We start from the raw sequence: 18870 nt of genomic DNA, 5'->3' as shown, positions 1-18870 counted from the left end.
TTTTGAACATAAACTGACTTTGAGACCCAGTAGAGGTCCCTAACCTTGAATGTTCATCAAAATCAGCAGGAAGACTTGTTAAAACAGGTATCTGCCCCCACCACAGTCCCCAACTTTCTGACTCCATAAGTTCTGCTGTGGAGGCTGAGAATCCGCATTTCAAACAATTTGGAGTGATGCTGCCACTACTGGCCTGCAGACTACTGTTCTGAGATGCTCTGCCTTGGGTTGAAAGGACACACATACTGGTCATCTGATATAAAAGCATGGTGGCCTTTTCCATAGGCAACTGTGTTTATCACTAAACTTTCAAACGGGGAAGGATATCAATTGTTGGGGGGGGGGGATTATAAAAATTATTTTTAACCCTCTCAAACTGCAAAGGAAAAAGGCTACACAGACAATCCCCACCACACACACAAATTCACTCTTTCCACAAGAGATCAATTTCAGAATCAGTACAACCTAATTGTAAGCAGGCTTTCCCCTGGAGTTCAACTCTCCCTTCTCAGATACACCCTGCCCACAAACTCACCCACTAACCCCCCTTTATCACTAATTACATTGAGCTTTCAACAGTTACCACTTCTACCCTCCCATTAGCATTCCCAATATCTTTTAGCTAGAGGTTTTCTTCTAAGGCCCAATCCCTAAAGTCCTTTAAACAGGCCTCCTCTCAACACTCTCTCCTTAAACACTACTTTTCAAGCTAATTGTAGGGTAGTGGTGAAGACCGGAGCTGTGAAACCAGACCAAGGTCAACCACACATCCTGCCACAAACTGCTTAGCCTCTTAGAGAGCTTCTCTAATATTCTCGTCTAAAGAATGGGATACTAAGTTATTATATTAATAATCATTTATTAAGTAAGTTCTATGCAGTTATTGATGGGTACGTGTTAAACTGTTATAGGTCATGTCAGCAGCTGAAGTCATCAAGCAGCAGTATCCTGGAGGTCAAAGACGACAGCACAATTGTGAAGCCACATATGATGTTTGTAGGTGGTCTCTCTATGAAAAAGGGCGTTTTCTGTGGAGGGAGGTGATGTAGAGCTTCGATACCTGTGTGCACAGGGGTCTGCGCATTTCAGGTGCATCACGCCCTCCTCTGCCAAAAATGGTCTTTTAAGTTTTAGAAAGCCAGGCATATATTAAGTCATATGTTGGTAATCGTAATAACTCATAATCCTTATTCTCCATCACTTAGCACTAAGTACTAAACATTTTAAAATGCACTAAATACAAAGCCAAATAAATGATAAAATCCAGAAACTGGGGCACATAGTAAATGGGGGAGCAAGAACATGGAGTTGTTGTGGCTCCTTCACACGGTAGCAATAGGTGAAAGCTTACTCTTTTTACATCAGTGTTTCTCCAAATTTTGATCCCCTCCCCCACTCGATTACTGTGTGCTATTTCAAAAACCAGTAAGTTTGTAAAGGGAGAAAACACGAACTAGACACTAAAATACAAGATCCCAAGACGCCAGATCCTAACTCACTAAACCGTCTGAAGTACTCACACTATGGTAAATATTATGGCTGACCAACATCTCTCTAGAGTGCAATTGCCTTGTAGTTCACCTATGGTAAGAGACAGGGATACAATCAGTTTAGTGTGTCCTGTAATACAAGGAAATGTATAGATAAAATCACCTATTGCATCACCCAATCAGTAGTCGCCTTGTTTAGAATCCTTTTCACTTTACTAACATTAAATCTAAATTGTTCCAGTAATTTTAAAAAGTTGCATTTTTATAAGGAATATCAACCCCCATTAGAGGTGAGTGTGGGGAATCAAACTACTAGAGAATGCAAAAATATACAAAGAAGATATACAAGGGAAATCCACCGCGACACTGGTGTTAGGGGCAAAACACTTCACATTATAATCCCATGCCATTATGACAATTTATTTACATCACTATGTGTAAGAGAAAATGATGTAACCCCAAAGTAGGTAGAAATCTACTACAAAGAATACCTTACATTGGACATAGTAGTCTTATTTCCAGGTCCTAGTTATTAAACGCAGACTAAAAGTGGTTTATTGATCTGTTTACAACACTCTAAAGACAAAACTAAAACTGTTTTGTTCTGACATAAGAAAAAGCAAATGGGAAGCACTCAGTCCACTGCCTGCTACATGATAGGCACTCAGCGATACGAGTTCCCGAACTCCCTGACCCAAACGTAAGTTCTAACACCCTTCAAAGGGCATCCACTGAAAATCGTCAAATGGAGGCTAGCACACATTGGATTAAATGCCCTTATTAACAAGGCACTGAATTATTAAAGTAAATAAACATTCATTTCATACACATGATAGGTCAGGTTTTAGGCTGGCAATGATGAACCAAGGAAAGAAACCAATGAGGCTCCAGAGGAGGACAGAAAGAGAAGCCAAGAGCAAGGTTAGTGTGAAGAGCAAACAAAATATTCTTCAAGTTCTGGGTCTGTCAGAGAACACACACCCCAGGTTAATTTGCTAGGATGACAAAGAATGACAATGATTCTAGAACCTGGATTCGGGGACTCCCAGCACTGCCAGATACATTCACTTCCAGTCAAACTCTTGGACAGCTGGTGAAAGCCACCCTAGCCACCCCATGAGCTGCTAGCCCTGGGGGCAAAGATGCCAACAGTGGCCAGTCTGACAAATTCAACTTATCTTGGTTTAGCCTTAGATCCTACTAGATGTGGCCCCTCAAAGCATCCTCAGGGTTGTGCCTTTTCAATGCAATGCTTAGTACCTCAGAAGTTGACTTCATTCTGCCAGATAAACTGAGCTCCTCATAACCGCATTCCTACTAAATCCTCCACAGTATGGGTGCTCTACGGTTCTTTCAAAGGACATCTCCTTTGATTAACTTAGTCCAAGCTCTCCAGGATTGGGTATTAAAAAGCCTGTGTGTATCCAGTCAGGTTTCACCCACCTCTCACCATCACCCCCGCCCCCCGCCGACCTGGTCGTCATGGATGCACTGTGCTGTGTGGCGATTCTCCCCAGCCTTAGAAGATTGATTCTCCCTCTTTCAGTCTTGCTTGGTGTTATACTTAGAACCAACAGTGGCCCATCCACCTGTCTCTGAATTCCAGTGTTAGCCTTAAACTCCAGAAATCACTCCTAACAGATCTCTCTCTAGTGTTGCACAAGAACTAAAACCTCACTATTAGTCCGGGAGAGTTCAAAGGTCCTTGTTAAAATTATGCACGCTCTGGAGCACTGGGTGTTAAAATGCAAATAATGAATCATGGAACACTACATCAGAAACTAATGATCTACTGTATGGTGACTAACGTGATAAAATAAAATTATGCATGCTAAATTGAAATAATGGATTCTGAGCTAAAAATCATAGTTTTCCATTTTGTCAAGGAGATTTAGGGTGAAAATTTTCAGGATTAACTTCCCATTATTGTGTATTATGGGGATAAACTGCCCCAGTTTTTCATATTAACACATATTTACATTATGAGAAAAGTACTCATTCCTTCACCAAAAGTATTTGAGTGCCCAGCACTATGCTAGATCCTGGGAATACAGTGAACAAATCCCAAGTAAACACAATACAGCAGACACAATCCCAAGATGTCATAATTAACATCTACATTGTGATACCTATCGCTCCAAAATAACCTAGCAGATTTTGAATATTTAATGGCAAAACAAACTGGATAGTATGGTGGAACCCATGGGAAAACTAAACATCAGAGGATTTATCACTTAAATCTTTCTACACATTATAAACATGTATTAATTATAAGCAACACTGGATATAGAATTATTTAAAAGAGCTAATGTTTTGCTTTTAAAACTGCTATTATTATGCATATACGAATCACATAAAGGGTACTAATAGCTTGAAAAGAACTGCTTGTTAAGAGTAATAGTAATAAGATTCCATATAGCATCATTTTCAGGCTAAGAATGAAAAACACAGCACAATGACTTCAAAAGTAATATACTGCACTATATTTATATTTATATTTATATATACAGATATTTATATTTATACATATAAATATATATATAGTCTCAAAGCTATTACTCTTCCTAGCATGTAAAGGATAAATTTTCTTTTCCAAACTTAATTGGTGGTTTCTGTATAAGAAACATGCAAATATATTAATTTTCTCACCAAAATAGAGCCCAATATATGAACAAACATTTAGGGGGGAAAGATTTGTCCATGATTTTAACATGCACCTGTATGTAGAAACAAACATATATACTCACAGGAGTGACAGACAGACAAAAGGTTAACATTTAGCAAAGGCAAAAAAAGGAAACAAACAAACAAAAACCCTGCTAGGCCTTTTTTTCTGCTTGACGGAGAATGGAGAAAGTTAGCAAAGTAACAGAAAGGGACACAAAAACCACACTTCAAACAAACCAACTGCTTGTCAGTATTAGGACTTGAGTTGACAAACAGGTTTAATCCACTTCCTCAAAGGCAATGCTGTCAAGGTGAAGGAGGAACGTCTTCTGCTACTGCAGGAGGCTGGCTGTCATTCCGAGGAGTGGGCTCCTCCTCCTCCACCACACTGGTCACTTTGTCGGACTCTCTCGCAGGAGGAAGTTCGTTGTTTGTCCCCTCTTCACTAGGGAGGTTACCAGACAATTCATTCGACATGAGAACTTGCAAAGATTCTGTTCCATCTTCAACATCCACCTGAATGCCCAAAGCTTTAAGAATGTCGCATTTGCACATAGGACATGTCCCATGGGCCAGAAGCCAGGGGTCGATGCAATTCTTGTGGAAGAAGTGTTTACAAGTGAGAATACGAACTGTATCGTTAGGCTTATAGGGTTCGAAGCAAACTACGCAGCTATCTCCGTTGGGACTGATTTCCGCGTCCCCCTCCTTCAGCACCCGAAGCTGGAGCTGGCCAAAGGCTTTCTTGAGATCGGTCGTTAACCGCTGCCATCTCCGGTTCTGAATCCTTGCTACCCAAAGTCTCCAAATATGATAAAAGATGAAATATGCTAAAGTAGCAGTTGTGACAATCACAAAAGACACAAAATAGTGATTCATCCAGATGATGTGTTTTCTCCCCACCTCAACTATAGCTGTGACGTGAACTCCCTTCTGAATTAAGTGTAAAATCTCCATGCCCTTCAGGTTACCGATCATCACCACGACGATGTCTTCAAATGCCTGATGAGACATGGGAAAAACCTGATTACCAGTTCCGGGAAAGTTGTAGATGATCACGCCACTGGCTCCCTTCTCCACAGCTACCTTAACTTTCTGCGTGAAGGTACAACCTCCCCGTTCAACAAGTGCGAGCCAGGTCTCGGAGTTCTTTGATCTTCTGAAACTGGTAGTGGGATTACACGCATTTTGAGTTTTCCCTTCTGGTGGCACGATAACTCCTGCCACTCGCTTCAAAGTGGAGCTTCTTCCGAAGACTCCGGTTTCCCCCAACTCCGACAACATACGATTCCCGACGTGAAAGGATATGTTCATGTAAGCAGTCCAAACAGCACTAGCTCTGCAACAGTTCTGACAAAGAAGCCAAAGAAAACCGAGTTTCACAAGCCAGGAAGATGCAGGGTTGTTTCCGTGAGTGCCAAGCCTGAGCAGATTCATCTCTCTCCTTACCTAGAGACTGAAGTGCCAACCCAAAAGAAAGATGTGGCTTCCACATCTGTTGACAATCAATGGAGAATAACAACATGAGAAAAATCTTCTGGGTGAAAACAAGTTTCACAGTCTTCCAGCATGTTTTTTGTCAGAAATTTTTAAAGATGTCTTAGGAGGTTCAGATGTTTTATTAGAGAGAGAGAAAGAGAAACACTTTAGATTGAAAAAAAAATCGCAGTCTCACTAATGTAACTCCAGATGCTGTTTACAGTTGGGTAATGTGATTATGACATAAAAGGCAACACAGCCAATTAGAGAAGAGCTTTGAGCCTGCTAGAAATGTACGGCCTGAATGGTTCAAATACTGTTATGGGTGATTTCTAGGTTGTAAGGTCAACTCAATCCTTGAGCTACATGTTAACAGGTAGCACTTTCAACAAAAAAATATAAAATTCATACAACACGTACACATACAAAACTTGAAAGCATATGCAAGAAAGCCACGGGATTGCCATTTTTCTTGACACTACATCAAGGAAACGTAATAAAATGGCAAGTTTTAAATAATTAGAAATTAGTACTAGGAATAATTATGTGGTAAAAGCAGTGGACTCTAATACCACTTTTGACTCACATTTGGTGAGCCTATAAACCATTACACTAAATTTATTTAATGACTGCTTGCTCAGGTATGTTGGTTTACTTTGATTTTGATTCTGATTTTTAAAAGGAGGATTTTGATTTCCAAATCCTGTTAGCTTACTTCAGCTCCCCTTCTTCACTCTTACATTGATTCTCCATAGGGATGACAGCGGTCAAGAACACTAATCTCTTTTCTCCGCAGATCTTGGCATCTGCTACTGATCTAACAGTATTTTGAAGGAAGAAAGGAAGAATAGAAGCAAAAAATTATATGTAGCAGTCTAGTTTAGCATAATTCATTTTAAGCAAAAAGGCAGCTATTGATTTTAAAAAGAAAAACGTTAAGGTTCCCATTTAGAGTTAACCACCAACAGCAGTTAAAGGTCATAGATGCATGGAACAAAACCTTTGTCAAAATCAACATCCCTGGTAGACCCACCCTCTACACACACACCCATTGTCAGCTCTGCCTTTATTTTTGCTGCACTTATATCAATGGCACAAAATGACTCGAGACCAAAACAACGTGTGAGCTAATGAATGTGGCCAACCCCTGGTGCTGTCACACACTTTCCTGAGGGTATCTCAGTGGTTCTTATCCACTAGCTAGGAAACCAAGAACTTTGACATTGAACACAAAGGTCTGACCTTTACACACAGGACACTAAGAGACCATTTTGGTTGGGTCTTACCAGGATTAAGGGAGCTAGTTCTTTTTATGAAATGTGAATCAAAATAATTTGAGGCAGGAAAGGAGGAAAAGGCCCTATAGACCTAACCAAAACAGAATAAAAAGAAAATATTATCGTGTAAACTATAGCTCACCACGGTCCATTTTCTTTCCCAAAGGCCATTAATCTGATTTTATTTCCGTACAACCCATTCTCCCAAGTGTGTAGTACATGTTTGTAGACTCAGTGCCATCCAAATTGGATATCAATGGTTTAGCATTTCACCCAGAAATATTTGTCAAAATTAGAACTCAAATCTTTCAGCCGCTTATTGTTACACATAGGTGTTTGTGTTTATCTACTCAAATAGAGAAGTAAAATACAGAACTTGAAATGCTAATTAAAATTTTAGTTCCACTCTAGATCTATATCAAAATGGCCCGAAACACACTCACCACACACCACCAGTATTTTAAGAAAACAATTATTTACTAACATCACTTCTAGAAAGGAAATCTGCTACCGCAGCTAATTCACTATACTAGGATTTAAAGGGCTTTGGCAAACAAAAGTGATTTTTTTTGGTGTGATCCTAAATGAAGCTTATAATCATTTAAAATATTTTAGTTACATAACCAGAGGTGTTATCATCTAAAATAATTACTTACAACACATTACTCAGTACCTCTGAAAACCATTTCCTGATATTAATTAACCATGGAGAATTAAATCAAGATCTAACTCTATAATCAAAGTTAACAGCAATATGTTATCAAAAATATGGAAATAAAATATAAAAAAGAAACCTTCAAGTATCACGACTCCCTGTGGCCTCAATGTCACAACCATTTTAGCTTGCAGACTAACTTGCTTTTAACATATACTAATATTCTTACTTGGATATGGGCAAAAACGTAGCAACCTAATGAAAAAACAACAAGTTCAAATAACTGGGCATGATATGGAGGAGTTTTATTTTTAAAACACACAAGTGTCATCCTCTTTAGTACTTAGGTAGAGAAGATGAAGTTGTTTTTTTTTTTCTCTACATAAAGTGCTAAAAGAGAATTCATTTCATTTTAATCTTTGGAAAGACTTGATTACATCTTCAGAAGCTTCTCCAGGTTTACGTTTTCAAAATATCACACTTGCACATGGGGCATGTCCTATGGGCTAAAAGCCAGGGGTCAATGCATGCCTTATGGAAAAAATGTTTGCAAGTTAAAATACGTACTACATCTTGGGGTTTGTAAATGTCAAAGCAAACAACACAACTGTCTTCATCTGGATCTAGTTCCTTATCCCCTTCTTTGAGCACGCGCAGTTGAAGCTGACCAATAGCTTTCTTCACATCTGCTTTTATCTGTCTTCGCCTCCTGGTGGAAGAATTGGGCACCCTAGGTCTCCAAGCACAGTACAAGAAAAGGTAGGCAACTGTGGCAGCCAGGAAGGTGAACAGAGACATGATATAATGGCTCAGCCATGGCAGATGCATTCTCCCCACTTCGATGATGATTGTCACATAGACTCCCTTCTGAATCAAGTGCAAAAGTTCCATGCCTTTCAAGTTGCCTATCATCACGGCAACTATGTTTTCTGTTCCCTGATGAGACATAGGAAACACTTTGTTGCCCGTACCTGGATAGTTATAGATGATCACCCCATTTGCTCCCTTCTCTGCTGCCACATTGATCTTATGTGTAAAAGTACAGCCTCCCCGTTCGATGAGGGCCAGCCAAGAGTCTGCCTGTTCAGGCCTGCTGAAGTTGGTCATAGGATTACAAGCATTCTGATTCCATCCTTCAGGAAGTACCACCGCACCAGACACCCTTTCCAAAGGAGAATGATTTCCGAAAACGCCACTCTCTCCTAATTCTGATATAATCCGATTTCCCACCTGAAAGGTTATATTCAGGTGGGCTGTCCAAATGGCTTTTCCTTTAGAAGCAGGAAGGCTAAGTAGTAGAAAGACGCTAAGCCTCAACAGTTGGGATGAAACAGAACTATGAGTTGAAGGAGTAATTCGAAGTAGGCTCATTCCTCCATCTGCCTAGTAACTGACGAACGAAAACAAAAAGTCAATCGTAAAACAAAGAAGCTAACTCCAATGGTTGGCAGTAGATATCAAAGCACATTAATGAAAAAAGGTCTGCGTCGATCAAAGGTATGCTGCTCCTTCCAGCATTTTTATTTTTGGTACATTACGTTTCTTATAATGAAACAGAATAACAAGAGCTGTTATTACTACAATGTGATTTCAAGAAAACTATGACTTCCTAATGGGGAAATTGTGACATCAGAGGTAGTTAAGCCAATCCAGTTGCTTATATTAGAGCCTTGCATGCTGAAATCCTATTGGCCAAAAAGCTACTAAGCTAGGACTCATGGGATAGAACAATTTGAATAAACTCTAAAGCAATAAATGGGGAAATTTATTATTTTTAAGCCTTGAGTTTCTTCTCCGGTTCTGGATTAAATGAAAAGCTGCCTAAAAAATACTTTATATTCATTGTTTTTCTGTTAAGCAAAGTATAAATCATTTATGTATTAGTGTATGTGGTTGGCCAGTCACCAGTTCTCATGCATGGTTCTATGCTATCCAATATGCTAATCTTTGGACAGTAGGAACAACTCATTCTGACTCTCTTCCAATATTAAATGCTCATCCCAGATTCAACATTAAATGCTTATCCCAGATTCAACATGAGGACAATAAACATGCTGTAAGACTGATACATTGCCAACATACAAGGGGAATTCAACTTTTCACTAAAATAGTTACTAAGAACCCACTGTGTGTTAGGCAAACACTGTCTGGTTCATACAGTGGAGAAGCAAATGCACACACACCTATTGGCGCGCACTATCTCGTGGGGGCAGATTTAAACACAAACCAGGTGTATAGTTGAAAGTTGAGACAGTATGGTTCTGAGAGGAAAACCAGAGTATTAAGAATAATATAAAAGGAGTCAGACTTTGATGAGCCGTCCAAAGCATTGCTCCCCTAAGGAAGCGGTACTCAGTCTAAGACTTGAAAGACACATCAGAATTACCCAAGAAAAGAATACTATTTCAGAGAGAGGAAATGCCAGTTTCAAGACCCCAGCACAGCAAAGAACACAGCAAGTAGAAGGATCGGAAGCGATAGGTGTTTGCCAAGATGAGAGGAGAGAGTGCGAAAGTTAATGAGAGAGGAAAGCAAATAGCAGTCAGCGTTCAGGGACGAAATGTTACAACCAAGGGCTTCGGATTAGGTCCCCAGGACAAGAGAACCATGCTGGAGGGCTCCAGGCTGGGGAGGCCACTTATAAGCATTTCAAAACATTCACTTGTTATCCACTGCACTTTGGCTGCCCACTGTGGGAAGTGAACTGGAGTTGGAGAGTAGAGGGGTGAGATGAGCTTAAGTAGACAGTGGCTTGGACTCCTGAAAGAGCGCAGAAGAGAAGCAGAGGCACAGACAAGTCTCCGAGTTACTGCAAAGGTTGAATTAACAGGTGTGGTAACTGGAAGGGTAATAGCAGATTGAGGAAAGGAAGACCACAACCGTCACCTATCACTGTATTATTTCATTGTTGCAAACCACAGCATCTCTACTGCTTTAAAGATTCTTTAATGCTGGTTTGCTTCTATTTGAAGTCTTCACCTGAAGTCTGTTTCAAGGCTCCAATAAATTGGCAACACTCAAACATTTGTTATTCACTTTACAGAGGACACAGCGTATGCCCTTAGGCATGCTTTAACACCCTGGGGATACAACAACAACCACCTCACCACCACAGACAAAAAGACAAAGAAACCAGAGTCATGTTGAAAGAATTTTTCATTTTGATAAAAGCATTTAATTGTACTCCCCTGCCCATAATATTTAATATTCATTTTTAAAAATAAAATTGGAAACAAACTTGGATCGTTCCTACCATTTTCTTTGATCGTCGTGTCGTAAAGATAGATAAAATGTAGATTTTTCCCAGCTTCAACCCCAAGTGAATCCCTGGCCCATTCTATTAATAGCAACGAAGAAAAGCCTGGCTAAGACAACGGTTTACATCATCACATTGGAGGCTGTTTACACCTGTGATTATTTAGCATTTGGGGGTAGGATTTTAAGAAGTCATCTCTAAGTCATGGGTATAAACACCACAGCATAAGGAATATAGTCAATGGTATTGTAACAGCATTGTGCGGTGACAGATGGGAGCTACGCTTGTGAGCAGAGCATCACGTATAAACTTGTCCAAACCTTATGTGTACGCCTGAAAGTAAATGTAACATGGTGTGTCAGCTGCACTTGAGGAAAAACACCACTGGAATAGAATTTAAAACACTGGAATTACCTCCTTCCAAATGAGTTTATTAAAAAAATAAATCATTAAGTTGTAGAGACCTAATGCCCAGCATGGTGACTATAGGAAATAATAATGTACACTCAAAATTTGCTAAAAGAGTAGATCTTAAGTGTCCTTATCTCTTACACAAAGGGTAACTATGTGAAGGGATGGGCATGTTAATTAGCTTAATTGTTGTATCAAAATGTATACATATATCAAACCATCACATTGTACACCTTAAATATATACCATTTTTGTCATTTATGCCTCAGTAAATGGTAAGAAAAAACAATTCTAATTTTTAAGGGTAAAGAGTTTAAATAGTAAATATATTTTGGCTCAAAACATCTCAAATCTCAAGGTTCTTTGGATGTTTGGGAAGATTTGACAAATTTACTAATTCATTATATTTTTCTCACCATAAGGTGAAGTGATTAAGGCAGTGAGAGTCTTCTGCCTGCGTCTTAGAACAAATGCAACCATAAGAAACAATCCTTTGCCTTCAACACAGTGGTTTCCGAATGGGGGACAATGCTCCCTTCTGAGGGACACTTGGCTATTTCTGGAGATTTTTTTTTTTTTTTTTGGTCTGGAGATATTTTTGACTGTCACAATACAAACTACTGGCATCTATCTATTGGTAGAGGCCAGGGACACTTTCAAACATCCCCAAATGCATATGATGTTCTGTGAATTAATTAGCTGGTCCTAAACGTCAATACTAAGGCTGAGAAACTAACGGAACAGGCTTGGGAGGAAGGAACCATCCCAAAACTCACTTCTCCATGAAAAACAACCACTTCTGAGTTCGTATCAGGGAGTAAGTTTTTATAACTGACAATACATCTATCAAAAATGATGCCCTCATCCTATCCCATTTTCCTTGGAATAGAAACAATGGAGACCTGCACAAGCAACCTATCAGTCCATGAAACCTCATTACAAACTGCATCTATTTTATCAGGACCAGACCCCAGAGTCTTCTATCCTGGGGCTGGGACAGTTGAATAGTTAGAAGAAGCAGAAGGGCATGTGGACTGAAGGACTGATGCTATTCTAATCTGTTCCTTTTAGACTATTTATTCAATCTACAGACTTCCTTTCTTTTCACCAGCAAGGTGAAAGAAGTTTTCACTCTGAACTCTGCAGGTCGATTAAAGAGAACTGACTTATACTTCTATGGTCGGCTGATCCAGGGGTTCAAAACTCCCCTCTGCTTCCATCTTGTCGTTCTCCCCATGTACGCTGCTCTTCATCTTACGTAGGCTCACCTCATGATCCCTGAAGGCAGCTCCTCTTGTTCCATATATCAACAGGCAGAATGGCAGACCCTCCAGAAGCACAAAGAGACTCCTTCTGCCACATCTCTAAAAATCTTGATGTCCCTCTGGCTAGCAGTGCTTCACAAACCCATGCCTAACGGATCCCTTAGAAAACGTAGTAGAAACTCAGGTTAATCATGGTTTACCTTGCTGGGGAGAACAAGTCCCCTAGCAGAGAATGTGGTAAGGGGAACTGCAAACCTCACTGGTACTCTGCCACTAAGGGAAAAAAGTATAAAGTGGATGTGAGTAGGGAAACAAAACAGTTACAGGCTCTAAATTCCTTAGTTTTACCCAAAGGAACAACATTTAAATTATCTTTAACCATAACAAACATGTAATGCACACTCCATACTCTGTACTGACAGGAGCCAGGGTCTATATTACAAGAAACACAATATGGCTCTTGTATTAAGGAGGTCATCGTCTAGTAAGGAGAAAGGAGTTAAACACAAATTTGGAATGTGCATATATGTATTTTAACTTCCAGGTTCCAATTAAAATTTCGAGGAAGGTTATAATTTTCATTAAGTTATGGGTGAGTAAAGCAGGTGACCTCTCTCTATCCCTCTGCTCTTCATCAACTTCTGTTAAGAATGCTCAAACTTCCAGAAATCTCTACTCTGATGAGAGAAATAGCCAAATATATTCACATAGCATCACTCCAATAGTATCTTAAAGATACAGGGAATATTGAAAAAACATTGTTCAATTAATTATTTCACAAGTCATGGTACCCCAGGCTATGATATTCGAGATCTCCAGGAATCTACAAAACACACTGGATGTTCATTTAAGCTAGGAAACTATGTAGTTTTTCTGCAAGTAATTAAATGTAGCATAATGGGATTTGGCAGAACAGATTACTGACCCTAAGTAGTTCATGGAAAATCACCAAAAAGAAAATAAGGCTCATATTTTCTGAAAGTAGTTATCTTAAAAGATATTTAAAAATAAAACAATCTTAGCTTAACATTTTATTTTATATACATATACATATATATATATATATATATATATATATAGTTTGTTTTTTTTTTTTAAGATTTTACTTATTTACTTGACAGACAGAGATCACAAGTAGGCAGAGGTAGACAGAGAACGAGGAGGAAGCAGGCTCTCCGCAGAGCAGAGAAGCTGATGTGGGGCTCGATCCCAGGACCCTGGGATCATGACCTGAGCCGAAGGCAGAGGCTTTAAACCCACTGAGCCACCCAGGCGCCCCAACATTTTATTATATTTTATTGTAAACTGTAAGTTCTAAACAATGTATTTTCTCAATTTCTCCCATAAGTTAATCACTACTCTTACATATTCTCAGACATATGCAAGAAAAGATTAACATACAAATGGACCTCCTCCTCTTAGTATTTCTCAACCCAGAAAAGAGTTCTGAGTATGGTAAAGTGAAATACAGTAAGGTTTTAAAATAACATAGGTTTCTGAATTACCTTGAAAGTCACATATTATGTACTAAGGCAGGTCCAGAAGGATGAAAAAGAAAAAAAAAACAGAACTTACTCAGGCTCTTCATTATTCTTTATATTAACCAACATAATGACTTTCAGTATCATTAAAGCTCTGGTAATTAAGAATATTAGAAAAAACAAACAGCCAAAGCACACACGTTTTAAATCACCACATCACTAACCATGATTTCTTCACTACTGTGAGCCAGGAATACTATTCCTTTCTATTCCTTTCTTCATGCCTTCAGATGCATGAAGAAGCTTAGTTGTATAGAGCTCCAAAGCTCCAAGATGCCCAGAGAATACTCACATTTCTCAAACACTTAAGAGCACTGGCTCAAGAGAGCTTGTTTGAATGAATGATTAACATTGGTCAGGTTCACCACACTTGAATGAGTACTTTCCCACTGCTTTAGTTTAGCCTTCAAAATTATTCCCACAGTGTACAGTTCTGCAATAGCATCTTATCTCCCATCACTGTTTTGCTTACCTTGGATTCATTCTGTTGCCGGAGCAACCTATAGACAAAAAGTAATGAAGTTTACAATGGCATTCATGTTTGCTGAAAACCTTAGATGGCTTGCTCTCACCAAAGGATAACACCCAAATGTCTAAGGATGGAATATAAGCCTCTCCAGCTTGGTCCTCTTTCCTGAGATCCAGCCTCATTTTCTACCATTATCAGTCCTGAAATTTATGCTCTCTCAATTCAAACAGCTTATGGTTTCCTGAACTATTGCAGCAGTCACTATATAAGACCTTACAAAGGCTTTATTCCTTGTGCAAAACTGTCTGTCTCTATAGTAGGTAAGCTGATTGCAAATGACACCAATTACTTCCCTCCCTCTAGCAACACCACTTGTAGGTCCTTCCATTAGGAGATGGGATTTATTTCTAAACCCCTTGAATCTGGAGGGACTGGTGACTTATGCAGGTGAACAGACTAGGACAGAAGTACTAGTGAACAGACTAGGGCAGAAGTACTGATGTGTCAATTCTGAGCCTAAGCATCAGGAGGCCTTATACTCTTCCCCATTCCCTAGCTTCTAGAATGCCAACAACCTCAAGTAAAGAAGACTAGCCTAATAGATGAGAAGAAATTACTTGGAAGAGAACCTAGGTATCTTCACTGAAACTACTCTAGATCAATCTACAAATGGGTCAACATGTGCAAGAGCCCAACACAAGCAAAGATGTCTGTGTGATCATAAAGACGAAGTCTAGGCAAGACCTTTAGACTCACCTAGTCAACACTAGACTTCTGAGCAGTAACAGATACTGGCTCTCATTTTTTAGTTTATGAAAAAAAATTGCTCTGATATAGAGTTTTGGGGTGGTTTATTATGTAGCAGTTGATACAGCTCCTCTAAAATATTATCTATTAATCTCCTTGAAGGCTGGGACTCAATCTTACTTTTTTTCAGTATTCATCCTCTACTACGATATCTAGCACATCTTAAGTTCTCAGTGAAGGTTGAATAAATTGTTAGTGTCATTATCCTCCATATTCTAACCTATACTATTCCTCATGCAATAATACTTAGATTTATCTTTATAAGGGTGATAATTATAGAGCATAATATAGTTAGAATATGCATCATGAGTTCAATCTTTAACTGTTCTGTAGACTTAATATTCCAAAGTGGATTTCCTAAAGCCATACTTGAACACAAAGATAAATGAGCATTTAGGATATGACCAAATCCCTTTAAAATGTAATGGGTGTAAACCAAACTAATTATATTCCATTGTACATTCAGAATTCAAGGTTCACATAACTAACACTAAACTGAAGGACAATATTTTCTTCTCAGTCTACCTAGTTAGAACATAGAACAGTAATCAACGGAGAAGGAACACATTACTAACCAAATGTGAGAAGTAATTGGGGAAAACATTTACACTGTAACCTTTGCATTTAGAAGGACAGAGGGAGGAGATGAAGGCCCTTAAGTAAACACAAGACTAAGGAAAATATATGATGGTATGGTCATCTTACTTTGATCCCAGGACAAAAGACATCTTAATATTAACTTAATATTAAGTTAAGGCTTGAAAGGCTGGAGAATAGGCAAAATATACTCAATAAAGGGGAGGGGGGGATACCAAAGCAGAATCTTCTGAATAACCACCAAAACTTGTCCTGTTGTCTTTTTTTTTTTTTCCTCAAGATTTTATTTATTTATCAGGGGAGGGGGGGAGAGCAAGCACAGGCAGACAGAATGGCAGGCAGAGGCAGAGGGAGAAGCAGGCTCCCCGCCGAGCAAGGAGCCTGATGTGGGACTCGATCCCAGGACGCCGGGATCATGACCCGAGCCGAAGGCAGCTGCTTAACCAACTGAGCCACCCAGGTGTCCCTGTCCTGTTGTCTTAATAGACTATTTTGCTCCTGTAGTTAACAAAAGTCAACAATGAAGACCAAATGTATATGAAAGGCTGCTTTTGAGGCTCTGCCTTTTTAAAGTTGTTCTAAACCCGAAAGTATTTTCTAGACCTTCCTAAGCCAAAGTCAGTCATTGCAAGTTTCTATGTTTTGCCTTCCTAAGACCAGTCCCGCTGAGCACAGTTAACTCTGAGTAAGCTCTTAGCAGTCAGAAATAGCAGGGTAGAGGTGATTAAGATTTTCCCACTTAGATCAGTTGTATTTTTCCAGGTCACAAAACCTTTCCTCATTTATGAGGTCATTGAATTCCTCCTGGGAGGCAGCAGACAATCAACAACAGGAGAGTGGAGTCATCATACCCACAGCAACTGTGCTGAAGCCCCCAGCTGCGTGACAGACCTGCTAGGAATCCCAGTCCTGACCACATGCTAGGTGAGTGAGGGGAGCCACACTGTGCCTCCGTGTTTTCATTTGTAAGGTTGGAGAAGTACCTTCGGCCTCCCAGCACCACGGAGGAGCATCAGATGACCACGTCCACATTACTGGTAAATCACCAAGTACACTGCGGGCGCAGCAGGGGCTCCCCAACTGGGCCCTCCTTCCCCTTCCCGGTTCGCTACAGCCTATTCCCCTCCATTTTCTACCAAATAAAGTTCTTCTCAACCTTCAAGACTCATCTCAGTCTTTCCTTTGCAATCTCCCCAGAGGAAAGCACCTGCTCCTATGACCCATTGTTTTTGCATCTATTTGACAGTCAAACTTGCCATATAGTCCACGTAGTTAGAGGCCTGCGTCTGTTCATACTTTAGCTTGATTTAAAATGTCTTGTGAGGAGCAGTGTTCACTTATTGTTGTAAAACCTGGGTTCCTCCCCTCCTTGCTGCTCTACTAGTACAGGAGCTAGTACTCAGTCTCTGTCAAATGTTTGACTTTTCAAGCATTTATTCTTCAAAGGATTAAGATATACCAGCAGCTATGGCAATCTCTGTTTTGTAAAGCCACCCATTAAAAAAAAAAATTTATATATATGCTGGACAACTGTTGTCAAGGTCATTCTTAGTGGAGGAAAGACTTGTCAAATCATCACCTCTTTTTAAAAAACAGGTGATGATTTGAGAAGTCTTTCCTCCACTAAGAATGACCTTGACAACAGTTGTCCAGAAAATCCTTATTTAGTACCATAGGATCATTTTCTCTCCAAAAGAATTCCATCCACATGTCTGTATTTGAAAAATGGAATAATATACAGCCATATACAACACTTTCTATTGTATAAGTAGACTCTACTGAATTAAAAATCCTTTAGGCTGTGTATCAACATATCTATATATCTCAGTCATACCTCAAACGGTTATAAGAAAACTGTATGAGATTAATTTTGTTACATTTTAGCACCTCAAAGCCCTAAATCATATCAGCAGTAACACTGAAAACACAAAGTTCTAAATGAAATCAACTTTCTCAGCAACCCAGAAGGCCCTCTATTATACCCCCAGCCAAAATGCAGTCAAATCCTCTAATCCCTAGAAGCTTTCTGATTAAAATCCTAGAATTCTAAGAAAGTCTCTATATTGACACAGAACATCTGGTATCACTTTTCTACATATAACACTCGCTCTTAAAGACTAGAGAGCTATTACATAAATGACTCTTACTACCTCCAACTAAACAGCTAATATGATTGCCCATTAGACTAAGTATTTTGGGATTCACAAAGGTGGGAAGAAAATAGAATTTGCTTATTTTGATTATTATTGTCCTAGTGTACATGATGAACTTCAAACAAAATGTTTTTTTTTGTTCCCTCATACCCAGAAACCTCCCATAAAAACAAAATAAAGTAGCAAACCTTTTGATAACTTCTCCTGGCATGGTATTATTCAGTATGATGAAAAGGTGTCTTATTTTATCAATTAATTGTTGCATTACTAACCCACATCAAATCCCAAGAACATTCAGGTCACCAATGAATCAAAACTTAATCTGAGATTTAAGGAAACAAAGGGTTTGTAAAATCCACATAAAAATTCATTCTATACAAGATATAGAGTTGAATTATTTATGCTCCACTGTATTTTATTGGGATGATATTAAAATTATGCAGGTGGGAAAACCAAATGATTGACATTCCATATAAATCAAGAGGGAAAGTAGACTGTGGAAAGATGGCAACAGAGCAGGATGACCCTAGGCTTGCCTTGTCCTAGGAATATAAGTAGGTACCTATGAAATCATAGTAAATACCCCAGAAATCAATCTGATGACTGTCAGGACAACTTCTACCCACTAAAGACAGAAGAAGGCACATAAAGGAAAGTGAAAAGTGCAGAGATGCAGATTGGGAGAAAAAGATTGTGGACCCTGTCATGGGGAGAGAGCTGTGGTTGCAGGAAGGGTGAGAGGCAGACTAAGGATAGAGTGGAGTACACGGAGAAAAATGAACCTCTATGGCAACTGGCTTGGA

The 18870-nt window shown here is 39.3% G+C and overlaps 3 protein-coding genes across 3 annotated transcripts in view; all 3 read right to left on the bottom strand.

Moving 5' to 3' along the window:
- Nucleotides 1-18870, bottom strand: part of CADPS2 (calcium dependent secretion activator 2) — a 453461-nt gene that overhangs the window by 274763 nt on the left and 159828 nt on the right. The window lies entirely within an intron of this gene.
- RNF133 (ring finger protein 133) lies at nt 4163-5835 on the bottom strand. The gene has a single exon (XM_082692257.1). The coding sequence runs from the start codon at nt 5592-5594 to the stop codon at nt 4464-4466; it is 1131 nt and encodes a 376-aa protein (XP_082548383.1). The 5' UTR covers nt 5595-5835; the 3' UTR covers nt 4163-4463.
- On the bottom strand, nt 7858-9156 carry RNF148 (ring finger protein 148). Its single transcript, XM_082692258.1, has one exon. It carries the CDS (start codon nt 8937-8939, stop codon nt 8028-8030), a length of 912 nt encoding a protein of 303 aa, XP_082548384.1. The 5' UTR covers nt 8940-9156; the 3' UTR covers nt 7858-8027.

This window comes from Mustela nivalis (genome assembly GCF_964662115.1).
Source record: "Mustela nivalis genome assembly, chromosome: 12".
Taxonomy (NCBI): Eukaryota; Metazoa; Chordata; class Mammalia; order Carnivora; family Mustelidae; genus Mustela; species Mustela nivalis.
This window is presented reverse-complemented; position numbering and strand designations above follow the sequence as displayed.